Source organism: Vigna unguiculata, chromosome 10 (genome assembly GCF_004118075.2).
Source record: "Vigna unguiculata cultivar IT97K-499-35 chromosome 10, ASM411807v1, whole genome shotgun sequence".
NCBI classification, from domain to species: domain Eukaryota; kingdom Viridiplantae; phylum Streptophyta; class Magnoliopsida; order Fabales; family Fabaceae; genus Vigna; species Vigna unguiculata.
This window is the reverse complement of record NC_040288.1, coordinates 4,767,888-4,793,105: the sequence shown is the minus strand read 5'-3', so window position 1 is coordinate 4,793,105 and position 25,218 is coordinate 4,767,888. Positions and strand designations below refer to the sequence as shown.

The following is a 25,218-nucleotide window of genomic DNA, read 5'->3' as shown; positions in this document are numbered from 1 at the left end:
TATTTAAAATAACATATATAAATAATCAAATTTAAAATAAAAAAATATGAATATTCTTAAAATCAAATTCTAGTGATATGTAATTTATTTTTAATTTGATTATTTATATGTTATTTATATATGTTATTTCAAATATAATTTTTTAATTCTTTATATTTTTATTAAATTTTTAATAAATTATATAAAAATAAATTTAAATTTAAAAATATTAAAAAATATAGAATTGAAAAAATTTTAAAAATTTGATTAAAATTAAATATTTAAATTTTAAGCAAAATTAAAAATTCAAATAAGATATAAAATAATATACATTAAATATATAAATAAAATAAATATAATAATATCAATAAAATAAATAAAATTAAAAAATAGTTTAAATTAAAATAATAAAACTTATTTGACTTCCGTATAGATATATGTACAGAAGTCCGACTTCCGGTTTATATATATATATATATATATATATATATATATATATATATATATATATATATATATATATATATATTTATTTTATTTTATTTTTTTAAATTTAAAGTTTTATTATTTGAATTTAAATTGTTTTTTAATTTTACTTTTCATTTTTTTATTTAGTATTTTATTACTTATTTTTTTTATTTTTTAAAATAATTTTTTTTAAATTTATATGTTTTATAAATTTTAATACGTGTTTTAAGAAATAAAATAATTAAAATATATAATTTTTTTTATATACGGAAGTCGACTTCCGTAATGTGTTTTGACTTCCGGAAGTCGACTTCCGGTGATGATTTTTGACTTTTGGAAGTCGACTTCCGGTGATGATTTTTGATTTTCGGAAGTCGACTTCCGGTGATGATTTTTATTTTCGGAAGTCGACTTTCGGTGTTGATTTTTGACTTCCGGAAGTCAACTTCCGGTGATGATTTTGACTTCCGAAAGTCATATATTTTGACTTCCGGAAGTCGTCATCCGGAAGTATTTTTGGGAGTGTGATGTCCGTGAGTTTCTTTAAATGGTCAAAGATATTTTGGGAATTTAAAGATTTTTTGGAGGTGCAGAAGAAATGCTTGGAGGTGTAGGAAGAAAGACCCCTCCAGTTTTGGATATAATCGTGGATATAGCCTTAGGTTAAGGTTATATATGTTTTGTTTCAATAATATTAACCATTTTTATTTTGTGTTTTTTATTTGTCTGTATATTTAAAATTTTATTTAAGTCTATATAAAGTGATGATGACAAATGAATAGGAAAACTCCATTGTACAAGTATTACTGATGATGACGACATGAAAACGTTATTAGAAACTAAACTTCAAAATTATATATATAAGGATTAAATAAAAAATATCACATTATATAGCGACAGAAAACAAAATATAGATATTTGTAAAGACAAAATTACTATTAAAACTCCATGACCATAATAACTGAAATCCTTATCTTTTATTCATTTATTTTTATCAACATGGTAGACAAAAATAAAGTGATAATAGTATTTATTTGTATTATGTACTTCAATCATATTAAAGTTCATCTCGATAATCTTCGGTAAGTGGTCTTAAGAAAAAGGGATTGCGGTTCTTTCGTGGTGGAAAAAGTACGAAAAAAGTGGTATTGCTGTAACGTCGACTTTATACCTTCGATGATTGACCATTGAGTTCTTGACGAAGATCAAGAGAAAATTTATTTGTATGCTTAGAATATATCATTTTTATAATATAAAGTCATTACTGGCTCGTTTCAAACGTTCCCCTTCTCTATCAATTCGTAAAGATAGGACTAATTTTAAAATTTTAATATATGATATTAGTTGTCATGTTCAAATCTTCGTTCTATTTTTAAAATGATAGTAATTTCAATCAAAAATAATTTATAAATATATGAAATTTAATAAAAATATAAGTATTAGTTTTATATTAAATTTAAATTTGGTACCAATTTCAGGAGAAATAAAATTGTTCAATTTTAAATAAAATTGAAACTAAATTGGACAAAAATAACAAATATAAAGAACAAATTGAATATAAAAAATTGACTCCAACATGTTACACATGGCTAGATTGACACTTGGACATTTTTTTTAATTTTAAAAACATAAAATTAAAAATAATTAAAAAGAATTAAAAAACTACGAAGTGACATGTTGCCGTCATTATTTATTATTGTTAATTATTTAGATGACATTAGCAAAAAATTACCAAATTGAACGAAAATTTAAACCTATTTGAATAAAATAACAATATTAAGATTGAAATAACAAAACTGAACGAAAATTTAGACAAAAAAAATTTTAACCTTAATATATTTATATTGATATGTATCTTACAATAAAAGATAATAATTAAAAACCAAAACTAGAAAATAAATGAATAATACCACTAAACTTGTCTAAGTTTAAAGCTATCTTAATTTGATAATCAAATAAGTAAGACCTAGTGAATTATATGTTGAAATATACGAGTATAAAAATGAATAAAAGATATGAGTGAGTATATTCTATAAGATCAAATACGTATTTATAAACTTTTGGACCTAGACCGAAATAACTAAAAAATATTTAAAATAAATAAAAACATGATTGATCACTTAATATTTTTTATTTGATCTATTATATATATATATATATATATATATATATATAATATTAGATTTTTTATATATAAATTATTCTTTTTTAATTAAAAAAAGAACTCCTCATTCTCTCTCTTCAAAACAATCACACGTGATATTAGAATAAGAAAATGACTATCATTTATTATTATAACAATAAAATAAACACAAAAATTCCTAAATTTCAAAATTTAGGATTATATTACTTTGAAGAAAAATATGATTAGGATTTATATCGATTTCATAAAAGAATTCTTAAAATGGTAATCGAAATTCATACTAATTTAAAAAAAATTTTAATTTGGAAAAGATAACGTGAGAATGTTTTATTCGATCTCTCTCTAAAAGTAATGTCAAAATGCATTTTTTAATAGCTTTTTCTCAATTTATTTTTGTCTTTTTTTTTCTCTTACACTTTCTTGATGGTTTACACATAACCTTAATTTCTTTCATTAACAAAGTTATTATCAAGTTATTTTTTTTATCTTTTATTATAATTTTTCATAATATAAATTTAATTTAAATAGTATAATAATATATGAATATAATTTTAAAAATATATAAATATATAAAATTAAAAAAAAATAAAATTGGGAGAGCCATGGCTACCTGGTCATTACCAAGATTCGTCCTTTTATATATATATATATATATATATATATATATATATATATATATATATATATATATATATTTTGTTAAATATATTTCTACATATTTAGGAGAAGGATAAGTATATATGTCTTCCAAGCTTAAAATCTATAAATGATTTGCAAATGAACTAGTTTTAATGTTTGTTTAGTTTCAATAATTAGTTTCGAGATTATATTTTCACAATCATATGTTAAGATTGATGCTTTATGACCTTTCATGGATAGTTTATTTAGGTTATCTAGTTAGTATGATATGTCTCAACAATGTAATTCAATCTATGTTAACTCAATTCGAGATTCGTTTCAAACCAACTCAATTCAACATTTGTTTCGAGTTGTCTCGATTCAACCTTTATGAATGAAGTGACAATAGAGTCAAAAGAAGGAAAAAATTTCAATTTTCTTTTTTTGAATGAATTTCAAATCTTTTTCTTTTTTGAATGAATTTTAAATTCTACTATCTTTTAGTTACTGGAAATACCTTTTTAAAACTCTTCAATTTTAATTTTTCTTCTAATTTTTTCATCAAAACAAATAATTTTATTAAAAAAAATCTCAAATTCTTTAAATAAATAAATTACTCTATTAAATTATTTCATCCAAATATAATAAGATTAGTAAAAGCCCGATCACTAATTAATCTCTTACTCGCTTTAAACATTATATTCTCTCTGAGTTTAGGAGAACATGAATCGATGATTGGTTTGGATAATTTTCGACTACTGCACATACACCGACGGGGTTAAGCGTGCTGATTGACATGCTTAGTTCAAACAAATTTATATGATGCTGACATGTCTTTATATTATATACAGTAATGTGAAAAAGAGATGTAGTTGTTAGTCTTTTAAAAATTGAAGAGATACGTGCCTAACATAAAAAGAGAGATAATATAATGTTTTGAAAATCTATAATTACATATAAAGAATGATTTTTTTCTGTCTCTATAATTAATTATTTTTATTTTATCTTTTATAATATAATTATTTATTATTTTCTAAAAATAATACTTATTTTTATATATTTTCTATAAAATTATCTAAATAATTATTTTCTTTTTTTTTATTCTGCAAAAGTTATATTTTTTTTTCTCTGTTTTTTTATTTTATTTTAATAAATATAAATTTATTTTATATATTAATTTAATAATATTTCAGTATCATCCATTATTAAAATAGTATAATATAATTCTTTTTTAAAAATTCATACACGCAGTATGAGCGCTTATGTTTACGTTATTAGAAAATAAAGTTAACACTAAATTTAAAACAAAAAGCAGAATATAATTAGAAACGTGAAATATCAGAGTAGTTTTTATTTTATTTTTTCCGGTGGTTCAAAGTGTGTAGGTCGCTGAAGTAAAAAGGGTTCAGCGATGGTCTTAACGCGCTTCCACGGCTATAAAAAAAATATTAATCTTTAGGTACTTTGACTGGTTTTTGTGTCTTTACAGAAATGCCTCATTAGATATGCGTTAATGTGAAAAGAATATGTATTTGTTATTCTTTAAAATTTAAAAGGCCTCATATATTGATTTTAAAATAAAAAGTAAAGTTAATATGTAATTTTCAAAAAACTGATCATCACTAGAAAAGTTTTCATAGTTAATCAGTGAAATGTTTTCTTTGGGTGGACGAAGTGGGTGTAGGTCTAATTTCTTAAATGGCCAAAGTAAAAAGTGTTCTGTAATGGTCTTAACGCGCTTCCACGGCTATAAACAAATATTAATCTTTGGCTACTTTGAATGGTTTTGTGTCTGTAAAGATATCATCTCTCACTGTGTTGCATTATTGCTTTCTCTTCAAACACTTCATAACGTCACCAGTTTCTTCCATGGAATTCGCCTCTTCAACTTCCAAACTTCCACAGATGTATGACGTGCTGATTAACTTCAATGGAGAAGACATCCACAGGAAATTTGTTTCTCATCTCAATTCTGTCCTCTCTGCTGCTGGACTCACCACTTTCCTTCACCACCAGAATGCAGTCAACGACATGGACATCCAACAGCCTATTCTCAATCTCTGTCGTGTAGCAATTGTTGTGTTCACCAAAACCTATTCTAAGTCTGATTGGTGTCTGGATCAACTTCAACATATCATCAAATGGCACGAAACTTATTCACGATATGTTCTCCCCGTATATTACGAAATCCAGCCATCTGATGTACGCCTTCAGAAGGGTGACTTTGGAAAAGCCTTCAAAGAAACTGCACAACAAACATTTTCAGCACAACAACTGGAGCATGGCATGTCCAGGTGGAGCCACGCACTCACCAAAGCTGCAAATTTATTTGGATGGGATGAGAGCAATTACAGGTAAATCACTCGCTCAATCAACCATATTTTACGCTTGTGATTTAATTCTGTTAATACATGACTTCTTCTATAATTGCTATTGACTTCGAAGGAGTGATGCTGACCTAGTGGATACAATTGTTAAGAGCATTCTTACGTTACCAGTCTTGTCTGCCACTAAATTTCCAGTTGGATTACAATCCCACGTGGAAGATGCGATTCAAATTATAAAAAATAAATCCTCGGAAGTTTGTAGGATAGGGATATGTGGAATGGGAGGATCGGGTAAAACAACCCTTGCCAAAGCCATCTATAATCAAATTCAGGGTACATTCATGGAAAAAAGTTTCATTGAAGATATTGCACAAGTTAGACAAACAAGAGGGCTTCTTCATTTACAAGAACAACTTCTTTCGGATGTCCTAAAAACAAAGGTGGAGATACATAGCGATGAGATGGGAAGAAGTATGATTCGGGAAAGACTTTACCGGAAAAGGCTGCTCATTGTACTTGACGATGTGAATGATTATGGTCCATTAGAGCTATGGGGACGGGGAAGTAGTTCTTGGTTAGCTGAAGGAACTGTAATAATCATTACTTTAAGAGATGAAGACCTACTGAAAATGCAACAAGTTTATTCTATTGTTCGGATAAATGTAATGAACCCAAATGAGTCCCTTGAGCTTCTTAGTTGGCATGCATTTAGAGAAGCAAAACCAAAAATGGAATACCATTTCCTTGCAAAACGAGTAGTTGATTATTGTGGAGGACTACCTCTAGCTCTTGAAGTCATCGGAAGTTATTTATATGAAAGGACGAAAGAAGAATGGAACAGAGTATTGTTAAGATTAGACAATATTCCCCAGAATGAATTTCTAGATATATTGAAAATAAGCTTCGATGGTTTACATAATCAAAGGGAAAAGGATTTATTCCTTGATATTTGTTGTTTCTTTGTTGGTACTAGCAGAGCCTATGTCTCCAAGATCCTAAATGCCTGTGGAGTAGACCCTGATCGTGGGATAAGAGTTCTCATAAAGCGCAACCTCGTAAAAGTTAGAAAGAACAACAAATTTGGAATGCATCCTTTGGTACGAGATATGGGAATTCGTGAAATTTCAAGAAAGCAATTTGTGACGAACAAACGGCTGTGGTTTGATGAGGATATGAATTATGCACTGTCAGAGAATACAGTAAGAACATTCCTAGTCTATGGTTTTGAAACTTCTTTTGGAAGTGGTTGCTTTCTCATGTGCAATATATTTTGTTTTTCTTAGCTCTTCTCATCACAGGGGGCAAAAGTCATCCAGAGATTGCCTACCGGAAGAGATTTGTTTGAACGTCATCCTTCTTATCCTTTAAAGGTAAGAGACCTGCTGCAACTCGCTGGAAATTCTGGGAACCTGAAATGGATCAGTTTGCAAGGATTTTCTTCAGAATACCTACCTAATGACTTTTATTTGCATGATACAATTGTGATTGAGTTAAAACACAGTCTTCTTCGATTCGTCTGGAAAGAACCCCAGGTTTTTATTACGTGCCATTTTCTTTTAAAAGTCAGCTTAAAATAAAAATAGTATATGTTTCCAGTTATAACTATTTTATCATTTTCTTTTCTAATATTTTTTTAAAAAACTATCTTTGTGAAGGTTTTGGCGTCGCTAAAAGTCCTTAATCTTAGTTACTCCATGTACTTATCAAAAACCCCTGCCTTTTGGGGGTTACCAGGTCTTGAACAGCTCATTCTCAAAGATTGCCCAAATTTGTGTCATGTACACCGATCTATTGGTTTTCTTTGCAGTCTTAGACTGCTAAATTTGAAGGGTTGTACAAGTCTAAGCAATCTCCCGAGAGAGATATATAAGTCGAAATCTTTAAACTCTCTCATTCTCTCTGGTTGTTCTAAAATTTTCCTATTGGAAAAAGATATAGTGCAAATGAAATCCTTGATAACTCTAATTGCTGAAAATACAGCGGTGAAACAAGTGCCTTTTTCAATTACAAGCTCAAAAAGCATTGGATATATATCCTTACCTCAATTAGAGGGACGGTCACGTAATCTTTTTCCTTCTATCATTCGGTCTCGATTGTCAACAACAATGAATCCCCAATCTTATATTCATTCGTTCATGGATATGGAGGATAATAGTTGGGATTATGTTGCACCATTTCTTAGCAGCCTTGCAAATCTTCGAAGTGTTTTTGTGCAGTGTGACCCCGAGTTTGAAATATCTAAGCAACTAAAACCTATACTGGTTGAATATGGTATGAATATTACAGAATCAAGAATTCCAAAGCATAATATCAGGTCTTCTTTGATTGGTGTTGGAAGATATCAAGAATTCTTCAATACTGTCAGCGATAGCATATCTAAGGTTCTTCTCTAGCTTTCCCTTTGTTTATTACTTTCACTGTCATTTTTGCTATTATTTGAGAGAACACAAAATAATCCTGATGAAATATCTAGTAGAAACTATAATACTAAACTTTTAGCAGCCTTCGCTTCTATAACCCCCAACTTCATCTAAAAGTATCCGATTTTAATAATCAACTAACCAGGTGATTATTCTTGTATTAAGTACTAGGAAATTGATTTCTACTTTCTTGCTTTATAGGCTTCATGATTGTTTTATTCCCAATGATCGTAGAAATACAAACTGAAAGAGACAAGCAAAAATGCATTCTAAATCCCTAAGGACATGATGGTCACATATACTCAACAAAACTATTTAGCATATTTGTTTAAATTAATTACCATTGGTATGTCTTAATTATGTGTTACATTGTTGTTTGATTGTAATTGTTCGTTTTGTAATTTTAATGATAAAATAATGTCTAAGCTTTTTTTTTCTCACGGTACAGGCATTGGCAAAGAGTGAGTCATGTGATGTTTCTCTCCCAAGTGTCAATGATCCTAATTGGTTGGCCCAAATGGGTGATGGACAATCTGTTTCTTTCACAGTGCCTCGGGATCGTGTCGTGAAGGAAATGGTTTTGTGTGTTTTTTATTTATCAACCTCCAAAATCATTGAACCTGAACTTACTACTGTCTTAATTGTTAATTACACCAAGTGTACATTAGTGATACACAACCATGGCACAGTAATTTCCTTTAGTGATGAAGATTGGCATGACATAATGTCAAATTTTGGATCAGGAGACAAGGTGGAGATTTTTGTGAGTTTTGGTCACGGATTGCTGGTTAAGAACACTGTTGTGTATCTGATGTATGGTGAGCCAAATAAAAATTCCCTCATTGGATTCATAAAGAAAATTGTAATGTGACTTGTGGTAAGTCATTTAACTTCTTTGTGAACAGCTGAATCATTTTAATTATGGAATTAATCTTTGTATTCTTTATTGCTATTTTTTTTTTTCGATCTTTTTCTTGTTTTTTCTATAGAGTATAGCTTATAGTTAAAGATTCATGTTTATTTTACCCTGTTTCTCATTCCTCAGTGGTGCTTCATTGGCTTTACTTGATCTGTTTATTGTATTTCTTTTCTGGTAGCTACTTTTTGTCAATTCTTTTCCCTTTTAGCAAATAATATTTCTTTAAGAAATCCTCGTAAACAAAGACATTCATTATGAAATAAAGACAACTGTTATTCGATATTTTGTTATTGGTTTTGCTTTGCTATCTGCTAGGTAGTCTCTGTTTTTGTTTCAACATAATAAGCACTGTAGCCTCATCCCTCTATTTAAGTCTAAATGAAACAAATTTTAATCTCACTTCTGGTTGTACACTGATTCTATTTGTTTTATGTATAATTTAAATGTCATTTTTTATTTCAGTTTACATTAATAAGTTTCATTATAGTTTTCAGTTTGGGCTTTTTGTTACACCTAATTTTTCGATTTTCAGTTTTCAACTTGTTCTTTCCAAATATAGTCATGATCTTACAAGTTAAGAACATTGTACTTTAAGTATCATTTCCATGTGAACAAATAAAAGTGGTTTATATTTTTCTGCTTTTTTCATCGCAGGGGACAAAAGCCATTGAGGGATTGACATTGAAATTGCATGGAACTTGGTAGAGATTGCTTTGAAGCAAATGATTTTAAGGAAATGAAGAGATTGAAACTCTTGAAACTTAATTCGCTGGATCTTTTGGGCATCTTTCTAAGCAACTGGGATGGATCTGATGGCAAGGATTTCCTTTGAAATATGTACCTGTAAACTTTATCAAGGAAGTGTAGTTGCGTTAAACTTAAAACACAGTAACCATAAAGTAGTCTGGAAGGAAACTCAGGTATATATATTACATTGCCAATAATTATTATGTGTTGCCATTTGACACCACAGTTCATTTTTCATTTTCTTCTCTAACTTCTGTATGAAAAGATATTTGTCTTCTGTAGGTTCTGAAGTGACTAAAAATCCCCAATCTTAGTCATTCCAAAAACTTGACCACCACCCCAGACTTTTCTAAAGTACCGAATCTTGAAAAGCTCATTCTAAAGATTGTGCACGTTTGTTCAAGCTACACTAGTCCGTTGGAGATCTCTGCAACTTCTGCAGACAAATTTGAAGGACTATACAAGTGTTATCAATCTGCCAAGGAGAACCTGTAAGTTGAAGTCTGTGAAAACTCTAACCCTTTCTGGTTATTTGAAGATAGACAAGTTGGATGAAGACATAGTGCAGATGTTATCCTTGAAAACTTTAAATTCAGAAAATATTGCTGTGAAACAAGTTCCATTTTCAATAGTAAGATAAAGGAGTATTGGATATGTATTTCTGTGTGGACATAAAGGATTATCACGGAATGTTTTTCTATCTATCAACATGATAGAACCAAGCACATCAAGGTGAAAAGTACCATGCCATTATAGAAGCAGATAAATCTAAGGAAATCAACTTGGAGCATTACAGTTTGGAGAATCAGATTGTAAACATAGAGACCAATGCACTTTCCAAAAACAAGTTTGAAATGTTAAGATGAAATATTGGAATATCTAAGAAAAAAAATTAAAATAGGGGTATTATTAGTAATTAAGTTTTTTTGCTAGATACTTTTATATTGTCTGTTTGTTCTGTTTTGTTAGGTTGAAAATAGTGATAATCCTTATTTTACAAAAGAGTTGGTTGTAGGGTCAGTGTTTTGGTAGAATGGACTATTGGTCCTTATTTTGTGCTGATTTACATCCATTTGTAATATATATATATATATATATATATATATATATATATATATATATATATATATATATATATTACCCACAACCTCAATAAACAGATGAGTCTTCTTCCCTTCTTACTCGTGCACCTAAAAAACTAAAGCTCTCTTATCTTTTTCTGTTTTTCGTACTTTCTTTCACTGGCTTTGTTTTTGTAACACTACCCAATGAAGAGGTTTCTATCCTTACCTATAAATGTTGGATAATTAGTTGACTATTCCTTAAGCGATGTCTCAATAAAATGGATTGAGTGAAAGGAAAAATACAATTAGTATTGGAGATTACTTCGTGTTTGTTTTTTCCTTCTGCTTTATATGATGCATGTTAACTCTTATGCAGCAGAGAGAATATACAGTAGGTTTCAAAAGATAAATGTATATTCAAGGATGAATTGTATCTCATACACATGGACTACAATGCTTTATATAGCAGCACACTACACAGAGAAACAAAATACAACAGAAAAACTGACAGTTGTCTTTTTATTAACTAACAAGGCTGATACATATTTGACTTAACTTCCTAACACTCCTCCTTAAGTCAAACTGGCTTTAATATTCACAATGCCAATTGCGTCCTTTAGCCAACGAAGCCTCTCTGTTCTAAAGGCTTTTGTGAATAGGTCTGTTAGCTGCAACTCAGATGTACAATGTTCAACCTTGAGTTTTCCATTGCATACTTGATCACGTATGAAATGGAATCATGTTTCGATATGCTTGCTCCTCCCGTGCGATGCAAGGTGCTTTGCTAGATCAATCGCAGATTTGTTATTGCTTGAGAGTTACACCTTAAATTCTTTCAACAACGTTTCCAGCCACACTGCTTGACAGCAAGCTTCAGAAGCTGCAACATACTCAGCCTCACAGGAAGACAAAGCCACTACGGGTTCCTTAGTTGAGTTCCATGAGATTGGAGCTCCCCCAAGAAAGAAGATGTACCCTGCAGTGCTCTTCCTATCACTCCTATCACCACACCAATCTGAATCAGAATATCTCACTAACTGTAATTCTGAATCAGCTTTTCCATGTGGGAACAAAATCCCACTGCCCATCGTCCCTTGTAGGTACCTAAGAATCCTCTTGGCAGCACACATGTGTGACTCCTTTGGATCTTGCATGTGTCTACTTATTAACCCAACACTAAAGCTCAAATCTGGTATGGAATTGCACAAATATCTCAAACTCCCAACCATTCTCCTGTAATCTGTAGCATTAACAGATTCTTCATCTGGTGCGGATTCTAGCTTCAGTCCAGCTTCTGCAGGGGTGATTGCAGGATTGCTATTCTCCATCCGAAATCGTTTCAGCAGGTCTTGTGTGTACTTTGTTTGGTGCATTATAATACCATGCTTTATCTTAGTGAACTCAATACCAAGAAAATAGTTGAGCTCACCTATATCACTCATTTCAAATTCATCTAACATTTGCTGTTTGAAGTGAGTAATATCCTCCTCATTGCCTCCCGTTACCAACAAGTCGTCAACATATAACAACACGATCAATTTGTTGGAGAGAGAATCACCAGGCCGACTTGTCATGTACACTCCATGTTCTGAACTACACCTGCTGAACCCAATGAGCCTGAGGAACTGGTCTATTCTCTGATTCCAAGCTCTAGAAGCTTGTTTCAAACCATATAAGGCTTTGTTCAGCTTATAGACTTTCTCCTCCTGTCCTTTCACAACAAAACCTATTGGTTGTCTTACATATACATCTTCTTCCAGAAAGCCGTTCAAAAACGGTGCCTTAACATCCAATTGGTGCATTGGCCATGAGAAGAAAACAGCCAACGCTACTATGATTTTGACAGTCTCTATTCTTGCTACTGGGGAGAAGACTTCTCCATAATCCATTCTTGGTTTCTACAAGAAACCTTTCACAACCAATCAGGCTTTGTATCTCATTATCTCCCCTTTTGGATTCATTTTCACCTTGTAGACCCATTTTAGATCAATAGGTTTCTTCCCAGATGGAAGTTCAACCAGATCCCAAGTCTGATTCCTTTCAATTGATGTTATCTCTTCCTTCATAGCTTTCCATCAATTGTTATCTGTTGCAGCCTCATCAAAGTTCATAGGTTCAAAAGCTGCAATTAGAGCAAAATGCACTAAATTGACATCTGTTGTTATATCAACATCGTGCAACACCTCGTAATCATCCAAATGTGCAGGTTTTTGGATGATTCTTGATGACCTCCTTACACATGCATCTTGATCAGCGTGAACCACGTTAGTATTCTCTTCCTCTATCACGATTGTGGGCTGAGAAATTTTACTATTGTGATTTTGCTTCCAAATCCAAGTAGAGGTTTCATCAACTATCACATCCCTACTGATATGAACTTGGTTATTTTCAGGATCCCATAGCTTGTAGCCTCCCCTTATCATCCAACTTACTCCTGTGTTGGTCAGGTATGTGCTTGAAGCAAAGAGACCCAAAAATCCTCAAGTGGGAAACATTCGGTCTTGTCCCACTCCAAGCTTCCTCTGGTGTAATTCCTCTCAGCCTCTTTGTAGGAGAACGATTCAACACATAAGATGTTGTTAAAGCTGCCTCTCCCCACAATTCCTTTGGCAGGTTCTTACTCTTTAACATGCACCTAACCATGTTCATGATAGTCCTATTCCTTCTCTCGGCAACACCATTATGTTGGGGTGTGTATGGAGGTGTGATCTCATGCTCAATCCCAGCTTCATCACAAAAATCCTGAAATTCTTTTGAGGTATACTCTCCTCCTCCGTCTGTTCTTAAGACCTTGAGAGCCCTTCCACTCTGCCTTTCCACCAGATTTTTGAATTTTTTAAACATCAGGAGTGCCTCATTCATTCTTTTTAGCAAGTACACCCACATCTTGCGAGATAGATCATCAATGAACGTAATGATATATCTGTTACCTCCATACGTTTCCACTTGGATAGGACCGTATATGTCTGAATGAACCAGATTCAATTTTTCTACAACTCTTTGAGGGACAAACTTGCAGAAACTTCTTTTGGTTTGCTTACACTCAACACACTCCTTACACACATCTCCAGGAGTCTCAAACTCTGGTAGTCCTTCCACCATGTTCTTATTCTTCAACAGACACAAATCTTTGAAGTTCAAATGCCCATACCTGTAATGCCAAGTCCATTCTATATTACTTGTTGAAGCAGCGAAGCAATGATGCTTTAGTGCATTCATCCCAACATGAAAAGTTCTGTTCTGGGATAGTTCTTCCTGTAGAACAAGGTGTTCTTTTTTATCAAACATGCTTAACCGATTATTTTGCATGGTAATATGATACCCCTTCTGCAGTAGCTGGCCTAGGCTTAACAGATTAGTCTTCAAGCCTGGTACATACAACACATCTTCTACCATGACTCTTCTTCCATTATCAGCACTTAACACCACTCTTCCCATGCCTTCTGCTAACAGGGTGTTGTTGTCTGCAAATCGGATCTGACCATGGGTTGATTCACTCATCTTAACAAACTAGTCCTTTTTTCCCGTCATGTGTGTTGAACACCCTGAGTCAAGATACCATAATGTGTCTTCTGCTACCTCATTATCAATCTTTGCCATCAACACAACTGCTTCTGAATCTGAATCTTCTTGGGCAAGATTCGCGTGGTTGGTGGACTTGGTTTTCGACCCTTCTCCATTCTTGCGTTCACGAGAAAAATGCCCCATTTTCTGACAATTGTAACATCGTACCTTTTTCTTGTAAAATTTCCAGGGTTTGTCTCCATCTGCATTCTGTTTCTTCCTTTTTACGGGTTCTGCATAATCAGATTCTTGATTCTGCTCCTTCCAATTCTTACCTCCTTTCTTCACTCCTTTGGGCTTACCTTTCGGTGTGGACCTCACTTGCAGAGCTTGTTCTTGAATACATTTTCTTTTACTCAACCTATACTCATGCGCCTCTAGTGAGTGTTGAAGTTCTTCCATCTCCAAAGTTTCAAGATCTTTGGTCTCCTCGGTTGTTATCACTAGGTGATCGAACCTCGATGGTAGAGACCGTAAGACCTTATGCACCACATGCTGATAAGAGACCTTCACATTACATCTCTTCATAGCATTTACCAACCCTTGAATTTTATCAAGATAGTGTGCAACTATTTCATTATCTTCCATCATCATAAATTCAAACCTCCTTCGTAGGGCCTGCAACTTAACTTTCTTGTGTTTGTCTCCATCCCCATAAGTCTTTTCCAAGATCTCCCACACTTCTTTGGCAGTAGTTGCCTTGTAGATCTTGTTAAAGATATTAGAGCTTACACATTGATACAGCAAGAACTGTGCCTTGCTATCAAGCTTTTGTTGTTGCTTGAAGTGCTTCTTTTCTTCCTTAGATGCCTTGCTACTTAGCTCACCTACACCTTCTTGGATGATTTCTGCAACATCTTGAAACCCAAAAATTGCAAGCATTTTGATCTTCCATTGATTAAACATGTTGCCGTCAAACACTGGTAACCCTCCCTGTATAAGACTCCCCATTCCAGCCATTCTTCAGTAGATCCACCTGATAATACCCCTTTACATGAGGTTCTTCTATGGGTTTTCTTGATCGAGCAAGAAACCACTCTCTTCACCAAAGAATCACTCCTCTATCTGGAATACTACCCAAGACAGCTTTACAACACGTACTAGCCCCTTTGTAACTCTTTACAGGTTCTATCGGAACCTTGCTCCTGATACCACTGTTAACTCTTACGCAACAGAGAGAATATACAGTAGGTTTCAAAAGATGAATGTATATTCAAGGATGAATTGTATCTCATACACATGGACTACAATGCTTTATATAGCAGCACACTACACAGAGAAACAAAATACAACAGAAAAACTGACAGTTGTCTTTTTATTAACTAACAAGACTGATACGTATTTGACTTAACTTCCTAACAATGCATACTATCTGATTCTATATTTCAACTAAGTTTTATATCATCCTCCACATTCAATATTGCACCAGATATGTAAAAGTGCCTATTTATGAATTTGTTCTCTATGTAATACATAAAGTTTTCGTTTCTTGAACTTGGAATAACATACTGATATGTCCATTTGAATAGCATGGTAGAGGGATTTACTATCAATGATATGTCCATTTGAATAGCATGGTAAAGGGATTTACTACCAATGAGTCTTGTGATGTTTTTCTCCAAGGTGACTACTGTTTTTTGGTTGACAAATTTTCTAACTTCTGAGAATCTATGCCAAAAGAGAAATGTAGGAACAAGTGTAAACTAAAAGGAAATGAAGCATAATACTTTCTTTTATTAATTTAAATTGTTTTATTGTTTTACATGTATACTTGAGACTAGAGCAATATGATAAAATCATAAACAAGTATAAATTACCAAGAAACACAAATTGATTTAATGATTATGTATGTACTTGGTTAGGGTAAAATCATAGCATATGTTACTTCATTCTATCGTTATCCTATGTAAATTTAAAAAACAAATTATAATTATAAAACTTTTCCTACATATTTTAGTTTTTTTTTTCTGTGGTTTCAAAGTGGGTGTTGGTCTAAGTTCTTAAATGGCTAAAGTAAAAAAGGTTGTGATGTTGATTATGCGCTTCCAATAATAAAATATCACAATATTATATAATTATGGAAAAATAATACGCTTCTGGTGCCAAATGTTTTTCCGTAAATTTATATATGGTTTAATTATGCCTTTGGTCTCTATTTTGGAGTCAAAATCTCAAAATGGTACCCAAATTTTTTAAAGTCTCAAATTGATCCCTTTTTTGTTAAAACATCTCACGTTTGCCCTTTCCGTTAAGTCAAGGTTGACGCCGTTAGAGGGAGTGTCACGTGTCAGTTCCTCAATTTTTTTAATTTTTAATTTTTAATTTTTTGAATTTTTTTTTATTTTTAATTTATTTTTGAATTTTTTTAAAAAAATCAAAAAATTACCACTTGTGAAGCTGTCATCATGGCACGTGGCAGTGACAGAGTGACAGTGACAGTGACACGTGTCAATATTATGCTAGGTGTCATTTCCTTAGTCTCAATTTGGTCCCTTTATTTTAATTTGTCTCAATTTAGTCTTAATTTTTGTAAAAAATTGCAATTTTGTCCCTCTTCAAATTGAAACAAAAATTAATTTTATATAAATGTTATACAAATATTTTTATTAAATTTGATATTTTTATTCAAATTGATATTTTTATTATATATTTTTAACATAGCTAAGTTTATTTAAAATTATGTGTCACGTTCAACTTTAATTAAAATTGTTTTCAAATTTTAAATTTACGTGTTTTATTGTTACATGAACTAGTTAATTTATGAATATTTTTTCTATTAACATTATTTTCTATTAACAACTTTTAAACCATTTTAAATAAAGTTTAATGTAAAATATTAATTAAATCAACTTAATTTGGTTAAAAATATTTACTTGAAATATCAATTTTGATGGAAATATTTGTGTCCATTTATATAGAAATTAAATTTGATTTCAATTTGGAGAGGGACAAAATTGATAATTTTTATAAAAATTGGGACTAAATTGAGACAAATTAAAATAAAGAGACTAAATTGAGACTAAGGAAATGACATCTAGCATAATACTGACACGTGTCACCGTCATTGTCACGTCACTCTGTCACTGCCACGTGGCACGATGACAGCTTGACACATGGCAATTTTTTTATTTTTAAAAAAAATAATAATAAAAAATTCAAAAAATCGAGAAACTGACACGTGACACTCCTCGCATCAACATTGACTTGAAAAGGGGTTTTAACAAAAAAGAGATCAATTTGAGACTTTTAAAATTTTGGGTACTATTTTGAGATTTTGACTCCTGGAGACCAAAGATATAATTAAACCTTTATATAATATAGACTTTGACAAATGGAGGTAATTTGTCCTTTTGTGGTTTTAATGTATTAATAATGCTCATATAATATTATGGAAAAAGTTAATTTAACACCGCTGTTAAAAAAAATTATTTCACACTCTTTCTTAATAATATAATAATGTATATATATATATATATATATATATATATATATATTATAATTTTAAATTAAAAAATAATATCTATAACAATATATAAAATGAATTCTCCTTTTTGTGTCCATATTTCAAAGTACCAATTTTATCATTTAAATATAATAATTTATTAAATTTTTAAAAATTGACCGTTATTTTTGTAAGTTTTTTTATAAAATCGTTATCTCTGCTTTTTCTCTTATTCTTTATTTATTAATGGGTTATTCTTTCATCTGTTCGGATATATTTCATTTTATTTTTAATAAATATAATTTTAGTTTATATATTTAGTTATATATTAACTTAATAACATTATAATATTATCACTTACTAATATAATATCACGTATATTTAAAAAATTATATACACATGTCGCGATATAGTTTCTGTAATTATAAATAAAATATTATTATTTGACAGTGTCAAATGGACGTAGTAATTTTGTTGTGTGGTGTTAATGTATCAATGTTCTATAATTATTTGGATATGGATCGTCTGTTGTGTTTTCTTATACCGGTCTTTTGCTGTGTTGTTTGAAAATACACGAATGAACATTTATTTTAATATTTTAAATATTTTTAAGAAATTAACCTAATGTATTTTGAATGCACAGCAAATTACAGAAAGAAAAAACGAGTAAAACATTTCGAGTCAATTATTTTAGATACTTGGAATGGTGTTGTGTCTGTACAGAGATATCTTTATCCCAGTGTTGCATTATTGCTTTCTCTTCCCATCACTTCATGGCGTCCCTAATTCCTTCCACGGAAGTCATCTCTTCGACTTCCAAACTCCCACGGATGTATGATGTTCTCATCAACTTTAATGGAGAAGAAATCCGTAATAAATTTGTTTCACATCTCGATTATACCCTCTCACTTTTGGTTTCACCACTTTCCTTCACGAGGAAAATGCAGTAAAGGGGATGAACATCGAAGAACATATTCTCAATTTGTGTCGGGTAGCAATAATTGTTTTCACGAAACCTATTCTCAGTCTGCTTGGTGTCTTCACCAACTTCAACAAATCATTAAATGGCACGAAACTTATTGTCGACATGTTCTGCCGTATATTACGAGATTGAGCCATCTGAATGTACGTCCTTCAGAAGGGTGATTTGGAAAGCCTTCAAAGCAACTGCACAACAAACATTTTCAGGACAACAACTGGAGCATGGCATGTCCAGTTGGAGCCACGCACTCACCAAAGCTGCAAATTTCTTTGGATGGGATGAGAGGAATTACAGGTAAATCACCCACTCACTCAACCATATTTTAAGTTTGTGATCTAATTTAGGTGAGATACATGACTTTTTTCTATAATTGCTATTGAACTTGAAGGAGTGATGCTGAACTCGTGGACACAATTGTTAAGAGGATTCTTTATTTACCAGCCCTGTCTGCTACTAAATTTCCAGTTGGATTACAATCCTACGTGGAAGATGTGATTCGCACTATCGAAAATAAATCCACGGAAGTTTGTATGATAGGTATATATGGAATGGATGGATCTGGTAAAACCACCGTGGCGAAAGCCATCTACAATGAAATTCATGATACATTCACGGAGAAAAGTTTTATTGAAGATAATGCACAAGTTAGTCGAACAAGAGGGTATGTTCACTTACAAGAAAAACTTCTTTCAGATGTCCTAAAAACAAAGGTAGAGATACATAGCGATGAGATGGGAAGAAGTATGATTCGGGAGAGGCTTTTTCAGAAAAGGGTGCTCATTGTACTTGACGATCTGAATGAGCATGGTCCATTATTAGACCTATGGGAATCTCGTGCATGGTCAGGCAAAGGAACTGTAATAATCGTTACAACAAGACATGAACACCTACTAAGGGCACGTCAAGTTGATGCTGTTTTTCGGATAAATCCAATGAACGAAAACGAGTCCCTCGAGCTTCTAAGTTGGCACGCATTTAGAGAAGCAAAACCGAAAGAAGAATTCCATGACCTTGCTAAAACAATAGTTACTCGTTGTGGAGGACTACCTCTAGCTCTTGAAGTCATTGGTACTTATTTATGTGAAAGGACGAAAGAAGAATGGCAAAGAGTATTGTTCAAATTAGTGAAAATTCCCCAGCATGAAGTTCTACAGATATTGAAAATATGCTTTGACGGTTTACCTAATCAAATGGAAAAAGATTTATTCCTTGATATTTGTTGTTTCTTTGTTGGTAAAGGCAGAGCTTATTTTACGAAAATCCTAAATGGTTGTGGAATAGACGCTGATACTGCAATAAGAGTTCTCATAGAACGTAGTCTCATAAAAGTAAAAAAGAATAATAAATTTGGAATGCATCCTTTGCTACGAGATATGGGAAGAGAAATTATTCGTGAAATTTCAAGAAACGAACCTGAAAATAGTCGGCTGTGGCTTGATGAGGATATGAAACATGCGCCGTCAAAGAATACTGTAAGAACATTCTTAATCTATGGTTTTGAAACTTCTTTTGGTTTTGCTTTCTCATGTGCAATACAAGAATACTGTAAGAACATTCTTATATATATATATATATATATATATATATATATATATATATATATTTTTGTTTTCCAGACGTTAAGAGATTTCTTCAAACCTTATCCTTTACAGGTAAGAGACACATCAAGAATGCTGAAACTCGCTGGACACTCTGAGTACCTCTTTAAGAAACTGAGATGTATCAGTTTGCAAGGGTTTTCTTCAGAATACCTACCAAACGACTTTTATCTGCATGATGCAATAGTGGTTGATTTAAAATACAGTCTTCTTCGACTCGTTTGGAAAGAATCCCAGGTTTATATTACGCGACATTTTCTTTAAAAACTTAACTCGAAATATATATAGTATTTGTTTCCACTTATAACTATTTTATTTCATTATTTTCTTTTCTAATATATGATCATAAAATTATCTTCTTGAAGGTTTTGGTATCGCTAAAAGTCCTTAATCTTAGTCATTCCAAGTACTTGACAAAAACCCCTGACTTTTCAAGACTACCAAGTCTGGAACAACTCATTCTCAAAGATTGCCCAAGTTTGCGCGAAGTGCACCGATCTATTGGATGTCTCTACAATCTTACACTGCTAAATTTGAAGGACTGTACAGGTCTAAGAAATCTCCCCAGAGAGATATATATGTTGAAATCTTTAAAAACTCTCATTGTTTCTGGTTGTTCGAAGATTGACCTATTGGAGAAAGATATAGTGCAAATGCAATGCTTGATAACTCTAATTGCTGAAAATACAGTTGTGAAACAAGTGCCTTTTTCACTTGTAAGCTCAAAAACTACTGCATATATATCCCTACGAGGATGTGAGGGATTATCACATAATCTTTTTCTTTTTATCATTCGGTCTTGGATATCGCCATCAATGCATCCCCTATCTTATATTCGTTCGTTTTGCATGGATATGGAGGTTAATAGTTGGGATGATATTGCACCATTGCTTAGTAGCCTTGCAAATCTTCGAAGCGTTTTGGTACAATGTGACACCGAGTTTCAACTATCTAAGCAAGTAGAAATTATTGTGGTCGAATATCGTGTAAATATTACAGAATCAGACACTTCAAAGCCGCACTTTAGGTCTTCTTTGATTGGTGTAGGAAGATGCAAAGAGTTCTTCGATGCTTTCAGTGATAGCATTTCTCAGGTTCTCCTCTAGCTTTTCCTTTGTTCGTTACCTTCAGCATCATTTTAGCTATTAATTAAGAGAGCACGAAATAATCCTAATGAAGTATCTAATAGATCACAGACAAAACTATTATACCACATTTGTGTTAATCATGTATTAGTTTTTTGTTTAACTAAACATACCCTTATTTATCTCACGATACAGGTATTAGCACGCAGTGAGTCATGTGATGTTTCTCTCCCGGTGGGCAATGGTCCTTATTGGTTGGCTCATATGGGTGAGGGACATTCTGTTTCTTTCACTGTGCCTCAAGATCGTGTCATAAATGGAATGGCCTTGTGTTTCGTTTACTTATCAACCTTTGAAATTGTGGCAACTGAATGCCTTAGAAGTGTCTTAATTGTTAATCACACAAAATGCACATTGCAGATACACAACCATGGAACGGTAATTTCCTTTAATGATATAGATTGGCAAGGTATAATATCAAATTTAGAATCAGGAGACAAGGTGGAAATTTTTTTGACTTTTTCCCAAGAATTGGTAGTCAAGAACACAGTTGTGTATCTGATATGTGGTGAATCAAATGACTTAGAAACGAAGCCTGTGCCAAAGAAAAACTCCCTCATTAGATTTATAAAGAATATTGTATAATGTGACTTCTGGTGAGTCATTTATCTTCTTTGAGAACAGTAGATCCCTTGAATTATGGAATTAATCCTTGTGTCCTTGAGTGCAATTAATTTTTGCTCATACTTTCCTTGTGTTTCTGTGAGTATAGCTCAGAGTTAAGAAATTCATGTTTATTTTACTCCTCGCTTGTGCTTCTTTGGCTTTATTTGGTTTCTCATTGTTGCTTCTGTCAGTTCTTTTATTCATTACGAAATCCTCGACCAAAATAGTGCATTATGAAATACAGATTGCTGCAGTTCGATGTTCTGTTACCTGTTTTGGTTTATTGTCTGCCAGGAAGTCTCTGTTTTTGTTTCAACATAATAAGCACCATAGCCTCGTCCCTTTATTTAAGACTAAACGAAACACACTTTAATTTTATTTCTCGTTATTTGCGCTGATGCTATTTGTTTTACGTATATTTTAAATATACCATTTTTTTCATTTATATTTATAAGTTTTATTACAGTTTTCAGTTATGTTGGGAATAATAGTTCAAGTGTGAGTTAAAGTCTCACATGGTATAAAAAAAGATAAAGTTAAACACTATATAAGAATAAAGATTCATAACACCATTACTTTAAGATTTGGGTTAAAAGTGATATCAAATGCCTTATATGTATACATAACCACAATCTCTCAATAACTATAACCATATCCCATATATGAAAAATATATAACTCAATGTTGATGGTTTGGAGTAATTGATCACGTAACTATAACAACAAACCATCAAGTTATGTAGTAGGCACTCAATTTTTTCTGTTTTCAACTAAATTTTGTCAAATATAGTCATGATCTTACAAATTATTTTAATTTTATTAATTTGTTTAAAAATTAATATTCATTTGATATGTACGTCCAGATATAATCTTTTAAGAAAATCCAAAAAAAAAAAAAAGACATTCAGACAAGTACAACTAACAGATATTGAAATTACAAATGTGCACAATATTTTTAGCTAAGGATTAGTTTAGACTTTAAGTATCTTTTATAGAAGGGTTAAATATGTTTTTGGTCCCTTAACTTTTAGTAAATTTTGAAATTAGTCTATTTCGAAATTTTGGACCAATTTAGTCTTTCATCTTTCAAAATACGTGAATTTAGTCATTTTAATCAAATTTTGTTAAATTCATTTGACACTTCAAGCATGTTTCATGATAGTATTTGACTTAATTAGAGCAAAAATGTGTCAAACAGTATAAACAACTCAAATACAATCCTGAAATGTGTACGAAATATCAAATAAACCTAACAAAATTTGATTAAAAAGACTAAATCTACGTATTTCGAAAAATGAAAAACTAAATTAGTCTAAAATTTCGAAATTGACTAACTTCAAAATTCACGAAAAGTTAAGGGACCAAAAACATATTTAACTTTTTATAGAATTTGATATAGATTATTATGACTTAATAAAGATGTTTGTTAGATAATCAACATAGAAAATTCTTTTCCTAAGTTGGTCAGAGCAGAACCATCATAAAAAAGGTGTAAAATAATTTCATTATATAATATTGGCCTAGTTTAAATATTAGTTATGACCTTAATCAATGTAGAAACTAATTTCTATTTGGAATATTTAATTTGTTTTAGTAATTTCTCTATCTACATAACAACGTACAATTCCCTTAAAAGAATTTTTTTCCAATATCCGCTAATGTTATCATTCACGGAAAGATATGCAGATAGTGTAGCAAAGGTAGAGACTACAGGATCTATTTTCGATCATTTCTGATTACAGCAAATGTAGCACTATTACTAAGATTATTTTAACAATTCTAATGTTTTGTCTACACTGATATTCACCGTTTATTGTTTAGGAAAGAAGTGAGTTCATGCAGTATCCTTACATAAATATTAAACGCTTCCCTGAACTTTTATACCAGCGTAACCCCACAAAAATCTAGCAGCGTAAAACAAACACTGAGAAAGCATTAAAAGCTTCAAATGTATATAAAGAGGCTAACCAACACTCAAATTGAATTCCAGAATATAGTCATTACAATCATGACAATAATTATAAAAGTGACAAAATTAGGCATAGTTTTACTTTAAAATTTAAATTACAAAGTCTAACTTTTAGGTGGACTTTAGTAAATGATTTTGTTTAGTATATATCTAAAAGTTGTTCCTGTACATGGATTTTACAATAATAATAATTTTATTATCACTACGCAAAAAGTGTAGGGTAATGTAAGATGATTTTTACGTGTGTTGTTCAATTCAGTAAAAGGACGAGGCTACGCTGCTATCCTAATAATATAACATATCATGTTAAACTAAAATCAGAAACTAATAGGAAACAAATCATAACACAGTTTAAGAACCGAAAATTAACTGCGTTTATTTCTTGATACAGTAAAGGGATAACATTCTCATAAAAAACAAGAAAGAAAGGAAATACAGTATACAATTAGGGATGACAAAAATATTCATGTCTATAGATATCAACAGATAAAATTTGCAATTGATAGTCGGTACCTGTAAATATTTTTATTCAAGAATAGAGGATGACGGGTGTTTTAATATCCGTTCATAAATGAGTCAGGTACGATATTATGAAAAAAAATTAAAATTAAAATTTAATTTATATTTTATTAAGTTAAATTTAATTAAAATTATATTTTATTAGTTTAAGTTTAATTAAAATTAAAATTTAATTTTTATTTAATTTAATTTATATTTTATTTTAAAAATTATAAAAAAAATTATAAATATTTGCGGGTATCTATGAGTACCCGCGAATTTTTTAAAACTCGAGAGTATTTTTTAAACAGGTACCTAATTAGTAATGAGGTTGATAATGAGTGTACTTTTTTAGTGCAGGTGCTTCCAACATGTTGTTATCCCTATATATAAATCAAGGACAACCAACAAGATATAATGCAAAGAGTGAGAAACAATATAAAATAAACATTGAATTTTTAACTATAAACTACTACTCAACACAATATATATAAACATCAGTATCTAAATTGGTCACTATAGTGACTTTTTCCCAAGAATTGGTAGTCAAGAACACAGTTGTGTATCTGATATGTGGTGAATCAAATGACTTAGAAACGAAGTCTTTGCCAAAGAAAAACTCCCTCATTAGATTTCTAAAGAATATTGTATAATGTGACTTCTGGTGAGTCATTTATCTTCTTTGAGAACAGTAGATCCCTTGAATTATGGAATTAGTCCTTGAGTGCAA

General features: G+C 31.3%; 2 protein-coding genes across 4 annotated transcripts; both read left to right on the top strand.

Annotated features, from left to right (window-relative positions):
• Positions 1-4,985: 4,985 nt before the first annotated feature.
• Positions 4,986-10,541, top strand: LOC114167440 (TMV resistance protein N-like). Of its 2 annotated transcripts, none has more exons than XM_028052529.1 (7): positions 4,986-5,562; positions 5,654-6,734; positions 6,819-7,067; positions 7,191-7,916; positions 8,404-8,832; positions 9,529-9,794; positions 9,904-10,541. In XM_028052529.1, the coding sequence occupies exons 1-5, from the start codon at positions 5,078-5,080 to the stop codon at positions 8,824-8,826; spliced, it is 2,964 nt and encodes a 987-aa protein (XP_027908330.1). In that variant the 5' UTR covers positions 4,986-5,077; the 3' UTR covers positions 8,827-8,832; positions 9,529-9,794; positions 9,904-10,541. The 2 variants fall into 2 exon arrangements, with proteins under 2 accessions (XP_027908330.1, XP_027908331.1); XM_028052530.1 differs by having other exon boundaries at positions 9,887-10,524.
• A 7,849-nt stretch (positions 10,542-18,390) lies between these two features.
• LOC114165066 (TMV resistance protein N-like) lies at positions 18,391-25,218 on the top strand. 2 transcript variants are annotated; one of them, XM_028049721.1, is made up of 6 exons: positions 18,391-18,967; positions 19,062-20,145; positions 20,326-20,508; positions 20,637-21,365; positions 21,552-21,890; positions 25,031-25,218. In XM_028049721.1, exons 1-6 carry the CDS (start codon positions 18,756-18,758, stop codon positions 25,139-25,141), a joined length of 2,658 nt encoding a protein of 885 aa, XP_027905522.1. In that variant the 5' UTR covers positions 18,391-18,755; the 3' UTR covers positions 25,142-25,218. The 2 variants fall into 2 exon arrangements, with proteins under 2 accessions (XP_027905522.1, XP_027905521.1); XM_028049720.1 differs by lacking the exon at positions 25,031-25,218 and having other exon boundaries at positions 18,393-18,967; positions 21,552-22,183.